Source organism: Primulina eburnea, chromosome 18 (assembly GCF_022965805.1).
Source record: "Primulina eburnea isolate SZY01 chromosome 18, ASM2296580v1, whole genome shotgun sequence".
NCBI lineage: Eukaryota > Viridiplantae > Streptophyta > Magnoliopsida > Lamiales > Gesneriaceae > Primulina > Primulina eburnea.
Window position 1 is genome coordinate 4,602,881 of NC_133118.1, and position 21,824 is coordinate 4,624,704.

General features: G+C 34.9%; 3 protein-coding genes across 6 annotated transcripts; all 3 read left to right on the plus strand.

Moving 5' to 3' along the window:
* The first annotated feature begins 879 nt into the window (after positions 1-879).
* On the plus strand, positions 880-6,209 carry LOC140819764 (bifunctional dihydrofolate reductase-thymidylate synthase 1-like). 4 transcript variants are annotated; one of them, XM_073179962.1, is made up of 12 exons: positions 897-1,036; positions 1,484-1,622; positions 1,762-2,309; positions 2,402-2,804; positions 2,905-2,949; positions 3,193-3,258; positions 4,291-4,352; positions 4,438-4,512; positions 4,598-4,763; positions 5,143-5,266; positions 5,609-5,715; positions 5,925-6,209. In XM_073179962.1, the coding sequence occupies exons 3-12, from the start codon at positions 1,882-1,884 to the stop codon at positions 6,033-6,035; spliced, it is 1,587 nt and encodes a 528-aa protein (XP_073036063.1). In that variant the 5' UTR covers positions 897-1,036; positions 1,484-1,622; positions 1,762-1,881; the 3' UTR covers positions 6,036-6,209. The 4 variants fall into 4 exon arrangements, with proteins under 4 accessions (XP_073036061.1, XP_073036063.1, XP_073036060.1 ...); XM_073179959.1 differs by having other exon boundaries at positions 1,767-2,309; XM_073179960.1 differs by lacking the exon at positions 1,484-1,622 and having other exon boundaries at positions 880-1,036; positions 1,842-2,309.
* A 2,455-nt stretch (positions 6,210-8,664) lies between these two features.
* LOC140819057 (uncharacterized) lies at positions 8,665-10,447 on the plus strand. Its single transcript, XM_073179070.1, has 2 exons — positions 8,665-9,502; positions 9,825-10,447. Exons 1-2 carry the CDS (start codon positions 8,665-8,667, stop codon positions 10,445-10,447), a joined length of 1,461 nt encoding a protein of 486 aa, XP_073035171.1.
* A 124-nt stretch (positions 10,448-10,571) lies between these two features.
* LOC140819058 (uncharacterized) lies at positions 10,572-13,990 on the plus strand. Its single transcript, XM_073179071.1, has 4 exons — positions 10,572-12,234; positions 12,287-13,144; positions 13,742-13,833; positions 13,934-13,990. The coding sequence occupies exons 1-4, from the start codon at positions 10,572-10,574 to the stop codon at positions 13,988-13,990; spliced, it is 2,670 nt and encodes an 889-aa protein (XP_073035172.1).
* Positions 13,991-21,824: the final 7,834 nt, after the last annotated feature.

Consider the following 21,824-nt stretch of genomic DNA (forward strand, 5'->3'; position numbering starts at 1 on the left):
ATATGAGTTTACTTTTTTATGCTAGTGGTCTCCCTCGGAATCAAATTCTCAATTTATGTATGTAATAGAGTACGATATATACTAAAATTGTTGTGTTTGTGTGATGAAATTAACCTATTTTGTGCTGAGTATTATTATGATATCAACTTTTGTTAGGTATATTAAAATCATGGTAAGTAGTTGATTTTATAACTCTTACTCAATAAATTGAGATATGAGTTTGATTTTTTATGCTAGTAGTTCTCCTTGGAATATATGCTCAAATTCCCAATTTATGCGCTCATTAGTGTATGAAATATACTGATATTATTGTGATTGTACGCTTGAATTAACCTATTTTGTGCTGGAAATTATTATGTTACTGACTTGTGGTAGATGGATTAAAATCATGGTAAAAAGTTGATTTCTCAACTCTTACTTCATTAAATCGAGACATGATTTTGCATTTTTTTGTTAGTAGTTCCTCTTAGAATATATGCTCAAATTCTCAAGTTATGTATCCAATCGTGTGTAAGAGAAAAATTTTAAAAAATTCTAAAGTTAAGCCAAAACCGTCGCTATTACCGACGGCAAAAAAAAACCGTCGCATAATTTAGCGACGGTTTATTATATCTGTCGCTATATTTAAATAGCGACGGGTTTTCTTAAACCGTCGCTAAATACGAATTTTTTTTCGGCCAGGTACTGCTTAATAAAACTTTTGATGGGTCAGGGAGTGCAGGTCAAGAATTTCTGACGTAAGGACTGAAAACAAGTTCGAGTTTCTGAATGGGGATTTTTCTCCAATTCTCCCTTATATTAATTTTCATTTACAAATTTACCAAACTTTTGTAAAAGAAAAATTTATATATATTTTTTAAAAAATATTTAAAAATCAGAGGATCTTTCTGCAATGAACTAAAGAAAAACCCCAAAGCCACTCAGCATTATCTCTCTGTAGAGAAAATTAGGCGCGAAAAATCTCGCCGCTTTGCGGACTCTTCGGAAAAATCTCGATCTGTATGTTGGCGGGCTTATCTCCGTTATCGAACGCGAGGTGGGCTAGTTCTTTCAAGTAATTATATGAAGTGAAATGCTGAAAATATAATCAAGCTCACTTGTATTTTCTTCTTATTTTTTTTCTCTCGGAAATCTTGTTTTGACTATTTTTTCAAGGGATATTAGAGCTTAGATGTCATATGCTTTGCGTTTTCATTGCACCAGTAGCCATGTACTGTATGCGTGTAATGTGTTTGATAAACTGCTCTGATTGTATTGGATGATGGGTTTTTGATATAATGCGTAAATTTTACTTTAATTTTGACTTCAACGCTGGAATTTGTGTATTACTTTTGGGAGTGTGTGATTTTGAATAATTTGGTCTGAAATTTGTTCCTTCACCTACGTGTTAATCACGGGCTTTGCACTTCTTTTGTAATCAGTTAACTTTTCTTTATGATTCTACAATGCTTTCCTACGTAATGTATGAACTTTGTTGGCACAGGCGAAGTATCCCTCTATATCTGGGCGGTCTTGATATAAATGCAGAATTTTGTCCAGTGAATGCTTGTGTCGTGGTGTTTAATGAACTTTAAAATGTCCGTCAAGCAAATTCTTATTGGCATTTCTAACAGAAAGGAAAGGTCTTGGCTGTCCAATTTTACTTTTTCCGCATCAAGTATTGTTGTCTTGACATATAGTATTTTTGTAGTCAGCATTTGATGCGTGTTCCTAGTTGGTACAACTGCATGAAAAAAATTGTGTTTCATTTAAAATTTTCAGGTTAGCTTAGGCTCGTTGGGTATTGATTTCTTCACGGTAGCTTCACTCTCATCATTCTCATATTCGTTTGGAATTTCTAGCGCATTTGCTAGACGAACATTCTGCAGAAGAAATATAGTAATGGGCACCGATTCAGTATCATGCTCTTCTAATGGCAAGGCAGATACTCAACTACCTACCCAGAGGACTTACCAAGTTGTGGTGGCTGCAACTCGTGATATGGGTATTGGGAAAGATGGTAAGTTGCCATGGAGATTGCCAGCAGACCTTAAATTTTTCAAGGAGATCACTATGGAGACGTCAGATCCTGGAAGGAAGAATGCTGTGGTGATGGGAAGGAAAACTTGGGAAAGCATTCCCTCTCAGTTTCGGCCATTGCCTGGTCGACTTAACATTGTACTGACACGTTCCGCAAGTTCTGGAGTTGCCACAAACGAGAGTGTCATTACATGTGACAGCGTGTCATCATCTTTGGAATTGTTAGCCAAACCCCCCTATTGTTCTTTGATAGAGAAGGTGTTTCTTATAGGAGGTGGCCAAATATTGAGGTATGCATATAGTTTCTCACATGTAGTTCTTTTGTAGGTATAACAGTATAGTTGATGTGATGTAAACAATGACATCTGATTGGTTGATGCAGGGATGCGCTTAATGCTCCGGAATGTGAGGCTATCCACATTACTGAAATCCGCACTTCCATTCAATGTGACACCTTTATTCCACCTATCAATATGTCTGTCTACCAGCCATGGTACTCTTCGTCACCTTTTGAGGAACTTGGTATACAGTACTGTTTTGTGACATATGTCCGTCTGAGGACCTCCATCTTGGGACCTGACATTTCAAGCAACGAGACAAGCTGCAATGGAAGCATATCAAATTCCAAATGGTTGAAGGTCTCAGATTTCACTTTCTTGCCAAAGATAGTATTTGAGAAGCATGAGGAGTTTTTATATCTGAGATTGGTTCAAGATATTATTGCTAATGGAAACGGAAAAGATGATAGGACGGGGACTGGTACTTTTTCGAAGTTTGGATGCCAGGTATATTATGGATTCCGGAGAAAATATATTTTGTGAGCCTTTTTTCAACTTCATTAATCCTTGTGTTGCACATCTGATTATTGTACGGTTCATTTCCCAGATGCGCCTTAATCTGCGTAAATCATTTCCTCTTCTGACGACAAAGGTTATGATCCTTGTCTAAGATTTTTGCATTTATTACTGTTCTTACCATGCTGTCAATAATCCATTTCTCTCCCATGGTGCAGGCTAAAATATTTTGGAACACTTTGTTAACTTTTCGTGGTTATATATATATATATATAACAGTTTCCACGTCTTTGCTTAAATTTTTTCGTTGAAGTCATCCGAATTGATTGGAATTGTTTGTTGTGGGCATTGATAGTTTTTTTTTTTTTTTTTACTATAGAGGGTTTTTTGGCGAGGAGTGGTTGAAGAACTTTTGTGGTTCATCAGTGGTTCTACAAATGCCAAGGTAATTGTCAACTAATCATGTTTCTTTGTCTATTCAATAATGGACTGTGAAAAATATATGTTTGAGGGCTAAACCACCCTGCTTGTAAATTACCATTGGGGCAATATGGAAGTCTGAAGATGTAAATATTATAGAATTTTAAAGAGTACACATTATATATTGAGTTAATTTCCTTAATTTTAAGTAAGTATTTAATATTTCACCTACATAAAATGACCCCCTGCTGTTTTACTTGCTATTGATGTAAATTGATTGCTTTTCTTGCTTACCCAATCGTACTTGCAAGTCAACTTACAACTCCAAAAAGTACATCAACTAGAGATGCGTAACTTATGATTGTGGATCTTGGATTTGATTGATAAAGTACAAATACAACATTTTCCTTTTCTTGGTACTAAAAATTCATGGAGCGAATTTTTATACAAATATGCTGCCTGGTATGCTTATTTTGATATATTTTAGTATTTAAAATTTACATGTATACACATCTCTATGTACGTGTAGATGTGTGCGCGCACACACACACACACTCTTGTATCTTTTGAATTGCCATGAGAATGGTGTTGGATTTTCTGAATATAGCTTTGAACCTTTATGAAAATAAGAAGAATTCATCCCATTTTATGACTTTGAGATGGATGACTGCTTGTAAGTTGTAACCTTCTTACCTTACCAAGTGGATGGGGCACCATTCTGTAGATATTTCTCATGAGTATTTTTTTCCAACTTTCGTTTTGTGACTGCTGAAGTGAACAAATGATAAAGACTAAAAGAGCATTATATCAGAAGATAATTCGCTGTCAATTTTTCAATGTTTTTCATCTTTTAAGCTGTGAGTTGTAATGATTCTCATGTGCGGCATTTTACTTGAAAAATTTTAGCCTTAAAACTCCTTTAGTTTTGTTTATAAGCCTGGGATTTCTATCGATATTCCATTGTTACTTTTTGTGTACTCGGTGTGCGCATGTGTTAGGTTTTGATGCACTTCTGGAAGGAAAGAACCACTGATGTTAATCAACTGCCTTGATACAGATTCTGCAAGAAAAAGGAATTCATATATGGGATGGCAATGCATCCAGAGAATATCTAGACAGGCAATGACAAAGTTTAGATGTTGGCTATATTCTTAATTGTATTCAATGACCAGATCTGATGAGATATTGTGTTGACTTTTTTCAGTATGGGGTTGACAGAGAGGGAAGAAGGGGATTTGGGCCCAGTATATGGGTTTCAGTGGAGACATTTTGGTGCCAGGTTAACGTTAATTCTTCAACTTGATTATAAAGAAAACGTTTGATCTTTTGCTTCTCAAACATTATAGGATGTTTTATGTCAACAGATACACCAACATGCACGCAGATTACACTGGTCAAGGGTTTGATCAGTTGTTAGATATTATTGATAAGATAAAGAATAAACCAGATGACAGGCGGATTATTCTTTCTGCTTGGAATCCGTCGGACCTTAAGTTGATGGCATTACCTCCTTGCCACATGTTTGCTCAGGTTGGTGGCTTGAACTCTTATTTTGGATTTATAATGTGTTAAGTATCTGATCAATAAACTATTCTTAGTTTACTTTTCTTTATTTAAATCAATTGGTCATGTTTGAATTAGAATTGAAATTGTTCGATATATGCAACTTTTTTCCCTCAATGTGCCTCACCATGAGCCTTGGTGCCTGGTCTGCCTTACATTCTGATCAATAAACTATTCTTAGTTTACTTTTCTTTATTTAAATCAATTGGTTATGTTTGAATTAGAATTGAAAATGTTCGATATATGCAACTTTTTTCCCTCAATGTGCCTCACCATGAGCCTTGGTGCCTGGTCTGCCTTACATTCTTAATAAATTATGGTCATATAACACAATGATTTGGTGCAGTTTTATGTGGCCAATGGTGAACTATCCTGCCAGATGTATCAACGCTCTGCTGACATGGGTCTTGGGGTGCCATTTAACATTGCTTCATATGCTCTGTTGACATGCATGATCGCCCATGTTTGTGGTATCTCTTTATTTCACCAAACTTTGGAGTTCTGAGTTCATATTGCAAAGAGTACATCAGTCCTGGAGCCAGATGAGTGCTGGCAGCAGCATCGTCCCACTATTTTAAATTTCATATAAACTTATTGTTCTATGTGAAATATTTCCCAAAATATGATTCTGCGCACCTTAAGTTTTTAAAGTTCTAGTGTCACGCCCCTCTACGTCAAATTTCTGGCACTGCTACTGGAGTACACGATGCTTTAAAAACTATGCCTATCGAATCTAATCTTAGCAGTTGTAATTATTTTATTTACGGGCACTTCACTGATAATTCTGCTTCCAATTTGTCAACCATCATCAGGTCTTGTTCCTGGCGACTTTATCCATGTGATTGGGGATGCTCATGTTTATAAAACACATATACACCCTCTGCAGGAGCAACTTAAGAAACTTCCAAGGCCATTTCCAGTAAGTACCGGGAACTTTTATTTAAAGGATTTAGTTAGATGAGGTGTTATGAACTTTTGGCGTTCATGGATTTCAAATTCCGTCTTCAATGGCGTCCCTAAGGGGCAATTACAATAGTTGATCATTTCAAATGAAGCATTACTTGGTTTCCATTTTCCAACCTTTCTCCGGCATTCTTGAGTTGATATTTGCTTCGCATGGCCCTACAGATTTTGAAGATAAACACGCACAGAACAGACATCGATTCATTTGTTGCAGCTGATTTCGAGCTTCTAAATTACGAGCCTCACCAGAAGATAGAGATGAAGATGGCGGTATGAAATAGCATTGGCAACATATTTGACTTGTGCTAAGGGGTTTTCTTGGGGATGGTATTAGTCAAGGATTCAATTCTTTTCTGAAACCTTTTGTATTGGCGCCATTCGAATTTCAATGGTATTTATATTTTTATTGTTGGATTTTCATTCCATTTAATCTAATGATATGGTTCGATATTTGTTGAGCATTTAAATTTTTTATTTATTTACAGAATTCTTAATTTGTTTTAAATTACAAAATGGCTTCCATATATACTTTAGTATTGCAAATACACTCAAACATTTATCCCACTAAGTGAAGTCGAAATAAGAATGTTGTACAATCTTTTTCCAAAAAAAAAAAAAATTATTATACAAATCTCGTTATAACTGTAACATTACTCATATTTTATTGTACAAAACTTCTCGTCAAACTAATTCAAATTGTTTAACAAAGATCAATATGGTTACATTTCAGCTACGTTTTGCGACTTAGTTCTTCCTTCCCTTTCATATATTATAGATAATAGTGCATCGACACACGCGTTGCATGTTTTTATAATATTTTTTATAATTCATTTGGTTTATATTTAAATGAAATCTCAAAATATAGTTATAAGAAATAATGAGGGACTACACTGTAATTTTGATATATAAATTAAAATAAATAGAAAAATAAAAAATGACATCAATAAGAATTGAACATATAAACTAATTTCTAGGAAAAATTGACTCTATCCACTAAACTATATATAATTTACATTAAATTTTTAATATTTTATTAATACATATAATTATTAAAACAAGCCATGACATCAAAGTTACTAATTTTAAGTGTCTCAAACTTAATAAAATATATTATAGAAACAATAAAAGATAAAATTTAAGTAAATCTTGTTACTATTTTCTTTTAATAATGTAGGATCAATCTATATCTATATCTATATACACCTATAAAAGTGTGGATCATCTACAATGTTTTCCAATTGTGCAATGTCTATGATACCCTTGTGAATCATCTTTAATCTATATAAATGACCAAAGTTTTTGGCTACAAAAACTTTTTGGTTCCTTGAAATCTTCTACATGGCAATGACCAAAGTTTTACTATGAATACTTTCTTTTAGCAATTCATACATCGAGAATTGTTTTCTTGTACATGCAATTCCTACAGAAAGTTCCCGACTTGGTTGTCCAAACCTGGTTTGCCTAAATATACTCATCCTTGTGGCCTTTTGATAATTGTTAGATTAGTATAATGTCTAAAACTTGTACAGGCGGGGCAGTATTTGTTGAATTTCAAACTCAATTTTTTTCTTATATTATCGACAATGCAATGTGAATTAATAGGTCAAGTTGTTAAATATTTAACTATATTCAATCAAGCAAATTTTCATAGTCAATAAATTAAATTATTAAAGTTACAAATTTTTTCGTTTCAAATCCATATATTTCAAACTAAAATCGATTAAAACTAATTATGAGTCATGATTCAGTCCTCATTGTCATACTACCAATTAATGCATCTCCACAATAATGGATCTCATACAAATTAAAGTGAAAGAAAGTAAATTATTAATTAAAGAATAAGAGCTTCATGCAAATACAAATATGTTCAGAAAATGGAATGAGGATTTCAGGTCTTTTTCAAGCGAGACGAGGAAAATGGCAAATCAAATAGGAACCAAGGCACATTTAATTACCATTCTACTGAACAATTATGGGAAAAAACTGCATCTTAACATTAGCAAATGAAGAAGTAGTCGTTGTCCATGTCAATTCACGAAAATTCTTTGAAGTCAATTTATATAACATAAATTTTGGGCTACGATCTATCCATAACTGCATAAATACATGTGAAAAAAAATTAAAATATTTTTTTAGCAAAATATTTATAAAGAGTCCCACAATTTTGGATCTTGAATGACATACTTGCAATTTCAGGATCGTATTTAACAGTTTGTTGATGTATTGGGTAGAAAAACATCAACATCTTATTCCAAGAGGTATTTCTTATCTATTGATTGCTTAGTTCACATCATTTTATGTCATTCTATATGTATTATTCAATATAATTCATTTATACTTAATATGATACAGTATATTAGTTCTTACCATGAATCTTCATCCATCTTTTTCCAAACAGTATGTTGTTTGGCGTGACGGCTGGATTAGAAACACAACAACTTCTTCACCATAAAGTGTGATATGAAGGTAAAACGTCTTTAAAAAGTTTATTTGATTTATCGATACAATCTATTCTTATATCCTATGCTAATTACCTAAACTTCATGCAATTTAAAGATGAGGTGAAAAAGAATTGCTCAGAGAGTTCACGGAAAAAATATAAGACCTTCTCAGTTCAGGAGCATCGACAATATATTGATAAAGTTTCGGAAAATCGGAAGAAAAGAAAAGATGTTGATTTCCATCCTACCACATCTCAAAAAGCGCACAAACAAAATTGTGATGGGTTGCTCAAGGCTTTACGAAATCTAGGTATCTATCAACGTCAAATGTCAAATTGATATCAATAATATTTTAAAAATATATTTGTAATTTAAAACTTATATTTTATATTTTTATTTTATTATTGTGGTTAGATGGATCAACACATGAGTTGACATTGCTTCAGCCACATGAGCTACATCCGATGCATATATGTTGTTATTATGGTGCTAAGAAATTTCAATTTGAGCCTCCAAATTTTTGTTGCGATAATGGCAAGATAAAGCTCGCCGCCACAGAAGTACCACCTGATATGCTCAATTTATTCACTGACTATGAATCAACGGAAGCTATACAATTTCGGAAAAATGTGCGAGCTTACAATAGTATCTTCTCATTCACTTCATTAGGTGTTAAGATTGATAAAGAACTAGCATCTTCGAGCCGAGGGGTTTACACTTTTAAAGCCTTAGGCCAAATATTTCACAACCTTCCGTCTTTAGTGCCTAATGAAGGTGGACCTTCTCATTTTCAATTATATTTCTGGGATATTGACAATGAACTACATAATAGAATGAATATAATGGAAAACGCCCAGATTAATGAAGATACTATGAAAGTCTTGATGAAAGTTATGGGAAATAACCCTTATGCGGAATTGTTGCGGAGGATAAATGATATTCCTTGTATCGAAAAAATAAATCTTCATATTCGTCAAAATGCGGGGCTCGATCAACGTTGTTACAATTCACCAACAGCTGACCAAGTTGCAGCAATTTGGATTGAAGGAAAGAATCCTGATATACCATATGATAGAGATATTGTTATCCATGGACATAATGATGAATATCATAGAATTAAACATTATTTCGGATGTTATGATCCATTACAATATCCACTTCTTTTTCCACAAAGAGAAAATGGTTGGCACCAAAATATTCCGAAATACACGACTGGTTCAAGTATATGTGGCAGCAAACAACCTTCCACAGGAGAAATTAATTTTTCGTCCATTGAAGATATGCTTAACCAAGAACAACAAGGTACTTTTATTAATTTTTTTTGCATTACTATGTGTCATGCATTACTATGTGTGATCTATATTTTCTAAGCTTATTGATACCATTAACATACGTTTGTGCACCAATCTATAATTAAAACTAATTAAACCAAAAAAAATTACTAATATGTTATTTGTGCAATTCATCATTTTCACATTTATTAATTTAAATTAAAAATTACTGATGTTGAATTTGAATTTAAATGTTTACACCAACATTGCATGTATTGCTTGCGCAATTAACCATTTGATATAAAAAATATAGCTTTTTTCCTAATGATTTTTTTATCTTCATTTTATCATAGGTATCAGTAAAGAAAGCAATAAAATGGTGTCATGTCGAGAATATTATTGTTATAAGTTACAAATGAGAGATCATTTGACATCGGTTCTTCTATATGCGGGTAGATTGTTCCAACAATACATAGTAGATATGTATATAAAGCTTGAAACGACTAGGTTGGACTATTATCGAAGAAATCAGGCTGAGATGCGAGCTGAGTTTTATCAAGGTATAGTAGACATCATTATTAGAGGAGAAACTAGAGGCAGTGAAGTTGGCCAAAGAATTGTACTACCAGCATCTTTCATCGGAGGCCCAAGGGATATGCGACGTAGATATCTTGATGCGATGGCATTAGTGAGAACATTTGGTAAACCAGATCTCTTCATTACAATGACTTGTAATCCAGAATGGAAAGAGATAAAGGATAATCTTAAAGAAGGACAAAAGGCTCAGGACCGGCCAGACTTAACATCAAGGGTGTTTCGAGCAAAATTACATGATTTGAAAACTCAGATAATCAAAAAAGAAATATTTGGAAAAGTCGCTGCATATGTCTATGTAATTGAGTTCCAAAAAAGGGGATTGCCTCATGTTCACATGTTGGTCATACTAAAACCTACCTACAAAATAAAATACTCCTGATCAGTTTGATTATTATGTATCTGCGGAACTTCCTAACAAAGATACACATCCTCAGCTATATGATTTGGTTGTAAAACATATGATACATGGTCCTTGTGGAGATATGAATAAAAAAAATTCTTGCATGGTTAATGGACAATGTAAAAGTCATTATCCAAGGGTATTTTGTCAAACTACAACGCAAAGAAAAGATGGATATCCAATATATAGAAGAAGAAACAATGGCCAAACAATAGATGTGAGAAGAGCAAAGCTTAATACCCAATGGGTGGTTCCTCATAATCCTTACCTCCTGTTAAGGTATGATTGTCACATTAATGTGGAAGTTTGCTCTGGATTGACAGCTGTGAAATACCTATACAAATATATTTATAAAGGACATGATAAAGTGGCAGTGCATATTGCTCATGATGATGGAGAAAACGTAATAGATGAGATTAAAAACTTCCAAGATGCAAGATGGGTGTCAGCACAAGAAGCTCTTTGGAGGATATTTGAGTTTGACCTCAATGAGATATCCCCAGCAGTGATTAATTTTCCACTGCACTTGCCAAATAAACAATGTGTCACCTTTTGGAAGAATCAAAGTCTGAGAAATGTTCTACAGTGGGAGCATGTCTCCAAAACAATGCTAACAGAATTTTTTCAGATGTGCGCAACAAATGATAAAGCGAAAGCTCTTTTATATAGTGAATTTCCAGAATATTATGTGTGGGATAAAAAGAACAAGTTTTGGCAAGAAAGGAAAAAAGGGAAGGTCATTGGTCATGTAAATGGAGCTAATCCCGTGGAAGGTGAAAGATATTATTTAAGACTGTTACTTAATCATGTTAGAGGTCCAACATCATTTGACAATCTGTTAACAATCGACGGAAATATTTGCTTTACTTTCAAAGAGGCTGCACAAAGAAGAGGTCTGCTTGAATCAGATAAGAGCATTTTTGAGTGTTTAAATGAGGCTGTTAGCTTCCAAATGCCACACGCATTACGAAGATTGTTTGCAACGATTTTGGTATATTGTGAGCCAACAGATGTTAGAAAACTGTGGGAGACTTACTTTGAAGCAATGTCCGAAGACTTCAAAAATAAATTCTCTATATGCAGGGGATTATTGACGGCAAAAACATTACAAAGTCTCAGCATGCTTCTAGAAAGCATGGGCAAAGATATTGGACTTTATGACCTACCAAAAGCAACAACTCCAATAGATGAACCAAGTGAAGTAATCCCTCGAGAAATTCTCGATGAGTTGGCCGTTCACATTCCAGATGAAGATTACTTAGCTCAATCCAACCTGAATACAACACAACGTCACGCATTCTCTACAATAATAGATTGTCTAGATGCACAAAAAAATGGATTATTCTTTGTCGATGGACCTGGAGGAACAGAGAAAACTTATTTATACCGTGCTTTATTGGCCAATGTAAGATCAAGAAAAATGATAGCACTTGCTACAGCAACTTCAAGAGTTGCGGCATCTATATTGCCTGGTGGTCGGACAGCCCATTCACGATTTAAAATTCCCATTGACTTGCATGATAAAAGTTATTGTACAATATCGAAACAAAGCGGACTTGCAGAGTTATGTAGAAAAACACATTTAATCATATGGGATGAGGCACCGATGGCAAAACGGTTAGCAATTGAAGTAGTTGACAGAAGTTTACGAGACTTAACTGGAATCCAGAAACCATTCGGTGGAAAAGTGGTCGTTCTTGGAGGTGATTTTATGCAAGTTCTACCAGTTGTTCCTAAAGCATCTGTTCAAGAAACTATTAATGCAAGTTTGGTGAAATCATATTTATACGGAACAAATTTATCATCTAACTCTTTCAGAAAATATGCGAGCAAGATCAGATCCTTTGTTTAGTGATTTCTTGCTACGTGTGGGCAACGGTACTGGAAGTTCAGATGCGGATGGCAATATCAAAATTCCAGATGATATGGTTATAAAATATGATGATGATTATGATGATGAAGATTCCTCTGAACAAAAGCTTATTGATCATATTTTCCCAAATCTAGAGAAAAATTTCCAGTCGACTGATTACATGACAAATAGAGCTATACTTGCATCAAAGAATGAGTATGTTGACAAGTTGAATGATAAAATAATTCAATCATTCCCTGGTGAGGCAAGAACTTTCACAAGTTTTGATGAAGCAGTTGATGACACTCGAAATTTTTATCCACCGGAATTTCTTAACTCATTAACTCCAAATGGCATGCCTCCTCATCGTTTGGTTTTGAAAAAGAATTGTACAATTATGTTGTTGAGGAATCTTGATCCATCATATGGTTTGTGCAATGGGACGAGAATGGTATGTCGAGGATTCCAAGATAATGTCATCCACGCAGAAATCACAGTTGGCGCTCATACCGGAAAACATTTTTTCATTCCGAGAATACCTTTATCTCCTGCAGAAAATGAAGGCAACCCTTTCCAATTTAAACGAAAGCAATTTCCAGTTCGATTGTGTTTCGCAATGACGATTAATAAAGCACAAGGACAAACTATTCCATTCGTTGGCGTATATTTACCACAACCTGTATTTTCACATGGACAATTATATGTTGCACTATCTCGAGGTACTTCAATGGCAAATACAAAAGTCTTAATTAAGCCAAGCACAAACACAAGCATTGGTGATACATGGACGAGAAATGTTTTGTACCATGAAGTTCTTGCTCGAGGTATGTACTTTATGCTTTTCCAATAAATTACGAAAATCTACATTTCCTTTTTCACATGATGATTTCTAATAAAGGGAATATTGTAATCATTTATAAGAATTTATTTGATTACAACTGAACTGAATATCCAATTGTGTTTTGCTTTCGATGTGCAGAAACAGAGGACAACTATCAGGATTATGTGTCATCATGAACTTCAACAAACCCAAGAAAGTAAAAATATAAACTTATTTTGTTCTTATTTCATTTAACATCTACAAAAAAAAGAATATTTATTTCCTTCCCATCATTACTTATCAACAAATTGTTTTTAAATTACAAATATATAATATCTTCTCAAACTACAAATGATATTATTTCACTTAACTTTCAAAAAACATTCTTTCCCATATGCTCAAAAATTAATTGTAAATGTTCTAAACTACAAATGATATTATTTCGCTTAACTTTCAAAATATATTATTTCCCATATGCTCGAAAAAATCATTGTACCATTTCATGTCTTTTTGATTTTTTTTTATATTCTCATATGTATTTATTGTTTTCAACTTCAACTTCAGCTGCTCTTCTCCCGCATCTCTCTATTGTGGGAACCAGTTTCGCTTTCTCCAATTCCTTTTCGTGCAATGGCTTCTGATTCTGCCGCGTCTTCACCATCCAAGAAATTTCAGATTCAGAGATACAACATCGTAAGTATGCTTCCTGCTTGTGTGTTTTCATACAGTTTTATCCAGTCGCGTTATCTGTGTAGTGTGATTTTTAATTAATTTATCTGGGTTTCTTTATGAGTTAACGGAGAATGTTGGGGTTTTTGTATCTCGGAGGCTGCGACCGTTTAGGTTTTGATCGATCAAAGCTCAAAGAATTTTCGTTGATGAATTTTTTATAGATACATGTTTGATATTCAGTCGATTACTTAATGGTTGCGTTTTGGTCTTCAAAATTATCTTGCGTCGGTTTTAAAAGTTCAATTTTTTGGGCTACTTGTTGGCGATTCGATCAAATAGACATTTGATGCCTATGTGACTGGAAAAGACGATGCTCCTGGCATTATTGTGCTTCAGGAATGGTGGGGCGTCGATTTTGAAATCAAGATTCACGCCCAGCAGATTGCGCATTTTGATGTTTATTTTAAATGTTCAAATATATATTTTTCATTCTAGGCTCATCTTCAGATATCAAGCATTGTTTTCACTCCACCAAATATGAATTTATTTAGTTAATGTAATATTTTTTTTTAACATGGTTTTTTTTCTCCTATTTAGAATATAAAATAAAATAAATCAATGACATCAATTTTATATATATATATAGCATTTTAAAATAAAAAATAACTTCTTCTTCTTTTTTTTTTAAGCTATACATTCATTTAAACATAATTGATCAAATTATGCATTCGCATTGAAAGGAATATTTTATTCCTTTATTATTTTATTAAATTGATAATAACAATTTAAGATTTTGCCTTTCTAGACTAAAAGATTTTATTTACTTATTTCTAGATTATGAGATCTTATTTGATTTATTTCTAGATGATAAAATCTTGATTGATTTATTCTATATATTTTATGATTTGTTTTTAATATGATTTCTATCTCTAAGATATTTTATCTTTGTTTAAAAAAGGTTTTTATATCTAATGAAATCTTCTTTCTATATTTTGTAGGACTCTTTTATGGGAAGATATTTAGGTCAAGCATTAGATATAAATATGGAGTGCCTTGTAGCCGTCATGCGTGTGGGATAGAGAAGAGAGTCTTTTTCGTTTGAAGCTTTTCGTGTGAGTCTTTTGGTGTGACTCTTTCGTGAGGTCGGCAGAAGAGCGCATACATAGAAGAAAAATACAAAAGCCGAACCTATATTTTGTTGAGGCGTTTTTGTGTGAACGTGTGATCACTTTGGAGAGGATATGCTGGAGGTTTTCGGGAGTGCACATACAGAGTTCAGATTGTGAAAAGTTTGTGTGATTGATTCACTGTTATACCGTGTTGCCGATTGGTGTTGCCAACACTCAAGAACAACACTGACGCAGAGTGTTGATCGAAGAGTGTCCTCGTTTGGTTTTAAGCAACACGCTTTTTTATTTTATGCATCTAGTTTTTATGTGGTTTGTTTTGATGCATTTTTAATTCCTTGGAGTGTCAAGGAATTTGGTTTTGTTTTCTCACTAGTATTGTTTTGGTGTAAACGATTTACATAATTTTTCTAGTGAATTTTTTGCCATGAGGCATCGCACAAGTATTCGTACTTGTGCATAATTTAAATCTGGTGTTAATTTATTAAAATTATATTTGTGTGTTAAATACTTAATTTCCGCTGCCGTGTTGTGTGCTGTGTTGACAACACCGGGCACAACACTAACTTCTGATACACACATAATAATGTTTTAATATTTTAATTTCCTGTACAACAATTCCTTACAAGTGGTATCAGAGCCAACGCTTGATACACTAAGTGATTGATTCTGGTTTATTGTTGTTTTTGTTTGCAGGAAATTTTATAGAATATCAATGGACGTACTGTCTACAAACACTGCTGTTTTGAAGGAAAAATGCTGGCTGCAAGTCAACCCGCACGGTGTTGCCTCTGGTGTTGCAACACCGGGCCGCAACACCACTTCAAAATCCTTGTGTCTCAATGCTAAATCTCACGGTGACTCAGGTAATCATGAAATTCAGGATAATGATTCTGATGAACTCACATTTGAATGTGTGCAGGCTATGTATGACGAGCTATACGAAGATTGGATCAAAAGAAATAAAATAAATTCCATCTCTCTAAGGATAATGCCGATCTGAAAGAATCTGTGTCTCGACTTGAAGTTGTGCTTAGCAAGAAGGATCTTGAATTGTGCAAAGTCAATGAGGAGCTTGAGAAGGCCTCAAAGACTCTTGCAAAATTCAACTCAAGTTCGTCAAAACTTGACTCAATGCTAACTATGGGAAAGGACAACATAACTGGTCTTGGATATGTTGAAAGCACATATGAACATGGTGAAACTTCCAATTCTAAATCAAAATCAACCATGTTTGTAAAGGCAAGCGAAGATTGCTCTGTCCCCTTAACAGTGAAACCTCCCATGAACACTCTGTCAATCTCAAAGCAAGCCTTGGAACAAATGCTGAAACAAAACAGAGCTTCCTCTTCTCATTTGAAAGTTGACCCGTCAGTGAAGATGCCACAAACCAAGAAGCAAGTGTCAACTTCCAAACCAAAGCAAAGAAAGCAACATTTTATCTGCCACTACTCCTATAAGCCTGGGCACATCAGATCCTTCTGCTACAAACTAAGAGACGACTACCTGAATTGGAAATCAAATCGGGTGTTTCCCACCGTGTTGTCCAACACCAGGCGCAACACCGCAGTCAAGAAATCTTCCACAAGGAAAGTTTGGGTACCTAAAACTGTTATTCGATGCAATATCATTTATACTTCTTTAAAAACTAACATTACAGGTGCATGGTACTTCGACAGTGGGTGCTCACGCCACATGACCGGATCTAAAGAACACCTCACGGATTATGTTGAAATAAAAAGTGGGCGTGTAACCTATGGTGGTGGTTCTAAAGGAAGAATTGTAGGCAAAGGAACCCTGAACGTTGATGGGCTTCCTGAACTTCACAATGTTCTACATGTTGAAGGACTTAACTCAAACTTAATAAGCATAAGTCAACTTTGTGATGATGATTTACATGTTAAGTTCGATAAAAATAATTGTGAAGTTTTTAATGATGTCAATGTTTGTGTAATGTCAGGTACTCGTTCAGCTGACAATTGTTATCAAATGAGAGAAGGTGATGGTTGCCGAAGTCCCAAGGTGAGTGAATTAGACATATGGCATCAAAAACTGGGACACGTGAGTATCAATACCTTGAAGAATCTGCGTAAGTTTGATGCTGTGAGAGATCTGACAGTTAAAACACTGGAGGCTGATGTAGAAGAATTGCTGGATATAAGTGAGGCACTGACCAGAAACAGTGTTGAGTCTGGTGTTGAGACCAGTGAGGCAACACCAAGCACAACACCGCCTCTGAACCGAACAGAAACTGTGGATAATGATAACAATGATAATGATGATGTGGTGATTAACTGTGAAAGAGAAATTCCCAGCAAGATTCAGAAGAATCATCCATCATCACAAATCATTGGTGAATTACATGATGGTGTGCAAACAAGAAACAAAGAAAAGGTGGACTACCGCAAAATGATTGGTTTAATCTGCATGAGCTCCACGTTTTCCCAGGTAAGTCACTCGTGTTTTGTGTCTCAAATTGAACTCAAGAATAATAATAATGGCATTTTGAATGAGGAAGCCTATGTCAGTCAACCTAAGGGATTTGAAGATCCCCACCACGTGGATCATGTCTACAAATTGAATAAGGCCTTGTATGGACTGAAACAGGCTCCACGGGCATGGCATGGTAGGTTAACTGACAATCTGATAAATCTGGGCTTTAAACGAGGTGAGGTTGATAAAACTCTCTTTATTCAAAAATTGAAGCATGATATCCTGATTTTTCAAGTTTATGTAGATGACATTATCTTCGATTCTTCATCACAAAAATTTGTTGATAACTTTGTTGAGTGTATGTCTTCACACTTTGAAATGAGCATGGTAGGAGAGTTGAATTTTTCTCTTGGTTTACAAGTTAAACATTACATGATGGTATATTGTGACAACTCAAGTGCTATAGACATTTCTAAGAATCATGTTCAACACTCTCGATCAAAACACATCGACATAAGACATCACTTTATTCGAGATTTGGTTGAAAAAGGCATAATTCGACTTGAATTTGTTAGGACTGAGAATCAACTGGCTGATATATTCACGAAACTTTTGGATTTTGAGAGATTTTCCAATCTTCGGAAATCTCTCAGCATGTGCATACAATAATCACACACACATGTTGTCATTGGTGTTGCCAACACCGGTGACAACACCATTTTTGCATGTATATTTTTAGGATGCTAGGCATACTGCATATTCATAATCATCCTATTTATTTGTGTAATGACCGAACAGTGAAGGCAAATTTCTGAAAGGTACCCTCTGAGTGTTCATACTTCCAATCGTATGTTGAGAAATAGTTTTTGCTCAAATCCAAGGCATTGAGTAGTTGAGGACATTCATGAAAATCGTGATCTTGTCTAAAGTGAAAAGATGACTTGGAAAATGTGAGCAAAAGGAGAAAAACAGAAAAGAGGTAAATAAAAAAAAATTGTTTAGAAGAAAATGGAAAAAGCTACCTAGAGGAGTCCATTGAAGACCGTTCTTCTAGTGTGGGAGCTACCACTTCTAAGTAAAAATAGTAATGGAAAAAGCTACCCAGGGGACTCCTTTGAAGACCGTTCTTCTAGTGTGGGAGCTACTATTTCTGATTCAAAAGAATTTTATGGAAGTTTGAATAAAACTCAGTGGTGTTGCCTGGAGGTGTTGCCAACATCAAGTTCAGACACAACACAATTTATACACTGTCTGACATTTCGATATCTCATCATATTGGAGGCATATTTAGGACATGAATATTGATTTTTGTTTCGTGAATTTATCATGTGCAGTGACATCTCAGTATTGAATCATGACGGTTGATGAAAACCTTGATAACCTAAATTTTGAATTTATGTGACTACTTGTGTCAGTGGGTTATAATCGACGTGGGTTTTCACAGGATATTCTTTTGAAATCGTCGTAACACGAGTTTGAATCAATTTTTCTATTTGTTTTTGGGATAGAACCGTAATTAGTGTTTTGGGTAAATTTCGAACATATTACCTTGACCGTGCAAATTCTCTGGAGCTGAAGGATTGAATCGATTTTCTTTTGTAAGAGTAAATATGTTTTGTTGTTGTTAAATGCCTGATAATTACTCTTGCTTGTTCTCATTTACCCTCACAATCTTTCTTTGCTCTCGTAATTTCTTTGTGGGCTTTTGTGCATAAATCCTGATCTACCATTATAATTTTCTCTCAAATTTTACAGGTGGCTGAAGATACTGCTGATGTTGAGTCCGATGTTGTCAACACCGCTGACAACACTGACTCTTTTGATAATGATGTAAGTCATTATGTCTCCACCAAGTTTTGCACTGAAGCTGTCTTAGTCCTATGGCCCTCTATGTGAATAGAGAATTTATTGAAGAGAGGAACATTGACATGGCGGTGTATGACAAACAAAAATTGACAGCATTTTTCAGAGATCGTGGAGTGTTTGCTATGGTCCAAATTGACTTTGATCTACAGTAGATTCAAAAGTTCAAAGAAGTCATTGCTAACTACATGACTGAGTATAATCTGTTTTTGGAAGTTGGCTTACATTCTGGCCAAAAAGGGGGAGAAGGAGAACAAAAATGACATGGTTCTATGGATGGTGCTGAAGCATCTCGAGTTGCTGAGATTCTGTCTGTAATGTTGTTTGTGGGTTGCTTTCGTATGTCTTCTTATGTTTTCAGGTGTTCTAACGATGGTGTTGACAACACTGTCAACAACACCAGTGCTCTAACATGTTTAATTCAGGGGGAGACGAACTTTGACTGTTGACAACACTATCAACAACACCAGTGCTCTAACATGTTTAATTCAGGGGGAGACGATATTTGACTCAGGGGGAGACATACTCAAATGCAGGGGGAGCTTAACTGGCAGCGATGCTTACCAAGATTATCATTTTTGGATGTTTTGTCCAGAAAGGCAAAAAGGGGGAGATTGAAAGGAATATTTTATTCCTTTATTATTTTGTTAAATTGATAATATCAATTTAAGATTTTGCTTTTCTAGACTAAAAGATTTTATTTACTTATTTCTAGATTATGAGATCTTATTTGATTTATTTCTAGATGATAAAATCTTGATTGATTTATTCTATATATTTTATGATTTGTTTTTAATATGATTTGTATCTCTAAGATATTTTATCTTTGTTTAAAAAAGGTTTTTATATCTAATGAAATCTTCTTTCTATATTTTGTAGGACTCTTTTATGGGAAGATATTTAGGTCAAGCATTAGATATAAATATGGAGTGCCTTGTAGCCGTCATGCGTGTGGGATAGAGAAGAGAGTCTTTTTCGTTTGAAGCTTTTCGTGTGAGTCTTTTGGTGTGACTCTTTCGTGAGGTCGGCAGAAGAGCGCATACATAGAATAAAAATACAAAAGCCGAACCTATATTTTGTTGAGGCGTTTTTGTGTGAACGTGTGATCACTTTGGAGAGGATATGCTGGAGGTTTTCGGGAGTGCACATACAGAGTTCAGATTGTGAAAAGTTTGTGTGATTGATTCACTGTTATACCGTGTTGCCGATTGGTGTTGCCAACACTCAAGAACAACACTGACGCAGAGTGTTGATCGAAGAGTGTCCTCGTTTGGTTTTAAGCAACACGCTTTTTTATTTTATGCATCTAGTTTTTATGTGGTTTGTTTTGATGCATTTTTAATTCCTTGGAGTGTCAAGGAATTTGGTTTTGTTTTCTCACTAGTATTGTTTTGGTGTAAACGATTTACATAATTTTTCTAGTGAATTTTTTGCCATGAGGCATCGCACAAGTATTCGTACTTGTGCATAATTTAAATCTGGTGTTAATTTATTAAAATTATATTTGTGTGTTAAATACTTAATTTCCGCTGCCGTGTTGTGTGCTGTGTTGACAACACCGGGCACAACACTAACTTCTGATACACACATAATAATGTTTTAATATTTTAATTTCCTGTACAACAATTCCTTACAAGTGGTATCAGAGCCAACGCTTGATACACTAAGTGATTGATTCTGGTTTATTGTTGTTTTTGTTTGCAGGAAATTTTATAGAATATCAATGGACGTACTGTCTACAAACACTGCTGTTTTGAAGGAAAAATGCTGGCTGCAAGTCAACCCGCACGGTGTTGCCTCTGGTGTTGCAACACCGGGCCGCAACACCACTTCAAAATCCTTGTGTCTCAATGCTAAATCTCACGGTGACTCAGGTAATCATGAAATTCAGGATAATGATTCTGATGAACTCACATTTGAATGTGTGCAGGCTATGTATGACGAGCTATACGAAGATTGGATCAAAAGAAATAAAATAAATTCCATCTCTCTAAGGATAATGCCGATCTGAAAGAATCTGTGTCTCGACTTGAAGTTGTGCTTAGCAAGAAGGATCTTGAATTGTGCAAAGTCAATGAGGAGCTTGAGAAGGCCTCAAAGACTCTTGCAAAATTCAACTCAAGTTCGTCAAAACTTGACTCAATGCTAACTATGGGAAAGGACAACATAACTGGTCTTGGATATGTTGAAAGCACATATGAACATGGTGAAACTTCCAATTCTAAATCAAAATCAACCATGTTTGTAAAGGCAAGCGAAGATTGCTCTGTCCCCTTAACAGTGAAACCTCCCATGAACACTCTGTCAATCTCAAAGCAAGCCTTGGAACAAATGCTGAAACAAAACAGAGCTTCCTCTTCTCATTTGAAAGTTGACCCGTCAGTGAAGATGCCACAAACCAAGAAGCAAGTGTCAACTTCCAAACCAAAGCAAAGAAAGCAACATTTTATCTGCCACTACTCCTATAAGCCTGGGCACATCAGATCCTTCTGCTACAAACTAAGAGACGACTACCTGAATTGGAAATCAAATCGGGTGTTTCCCACCGTGTTGTCCAACACCAGGCGCAACACCGCAGTCAAGAAATCT

What these genes read in the sequence shown, in the direction of transcription:
- LOC140819764 (XM_073179959.1), top strand. Translation starts at nt 1,543, where the DNA reads ATGCTTGTGTCGTGGTGTTTAATGAACTTTAAAATGTCCGTCAAGCAA. An exon ending in TCCAGAGAATATCTAGACAG is followed by an intron (nt 4,353 to 4,437) that starts GCAATGACAAAG and finishes GACTTTTTTCAG; the next exon opens with TATGGGGTTGACAGAGAGGG. An exon ending in CATGATCGCCCATGTTTGTG is followed by an intron (nt 5,267 to 5,608) that starts GTATCTCTTTAT and finishes AACCATCATCAG; the next exon opens with GTCTTGTTCCTGGCGACTTT.
- LOC140819057 (XM_073179070.1), top strand. Translation starts at nt 8,665, where the DNA reads ATGCATATATGTTGTTATTATGGTGCTAAGAAATTTCAATTTGAGCCT. An exon ending in GCTTAACCAAGAACAACAAG is followed by an intron (nt 9,503 to 9,824) that starts GTACTTTTATTA and finishes ATTTTATCATAG; the next exon opens with GTATCAGTAAAGAAAGCAAT.
- LOC140819058 (XM_073179071.1), top strand. Translation starts at nt 10,572, where the DNA reads ATGGTTAATGGACAATGTAAAAGTCATTATCCAAGGGTATTTTGTCAA. An exon ending in CCATGAAGTTCTTGCTCGAG is followed by an intron (nt 13,145 to 13,741) that starts GTATGTACTTTA and finishes TGTGGGAACCAG; the next exon opens with TTTCGCTTTCTCCAATTCCT. An exon ending in AGATTCAGAGATACAACATC is followed by an intron (nt 13,834 to 13,933) that starts GTAAGTATGCTT and finishes TTTCTTTATGAG; the next exon opens with TTAACGGAGAATGTTGGGGT.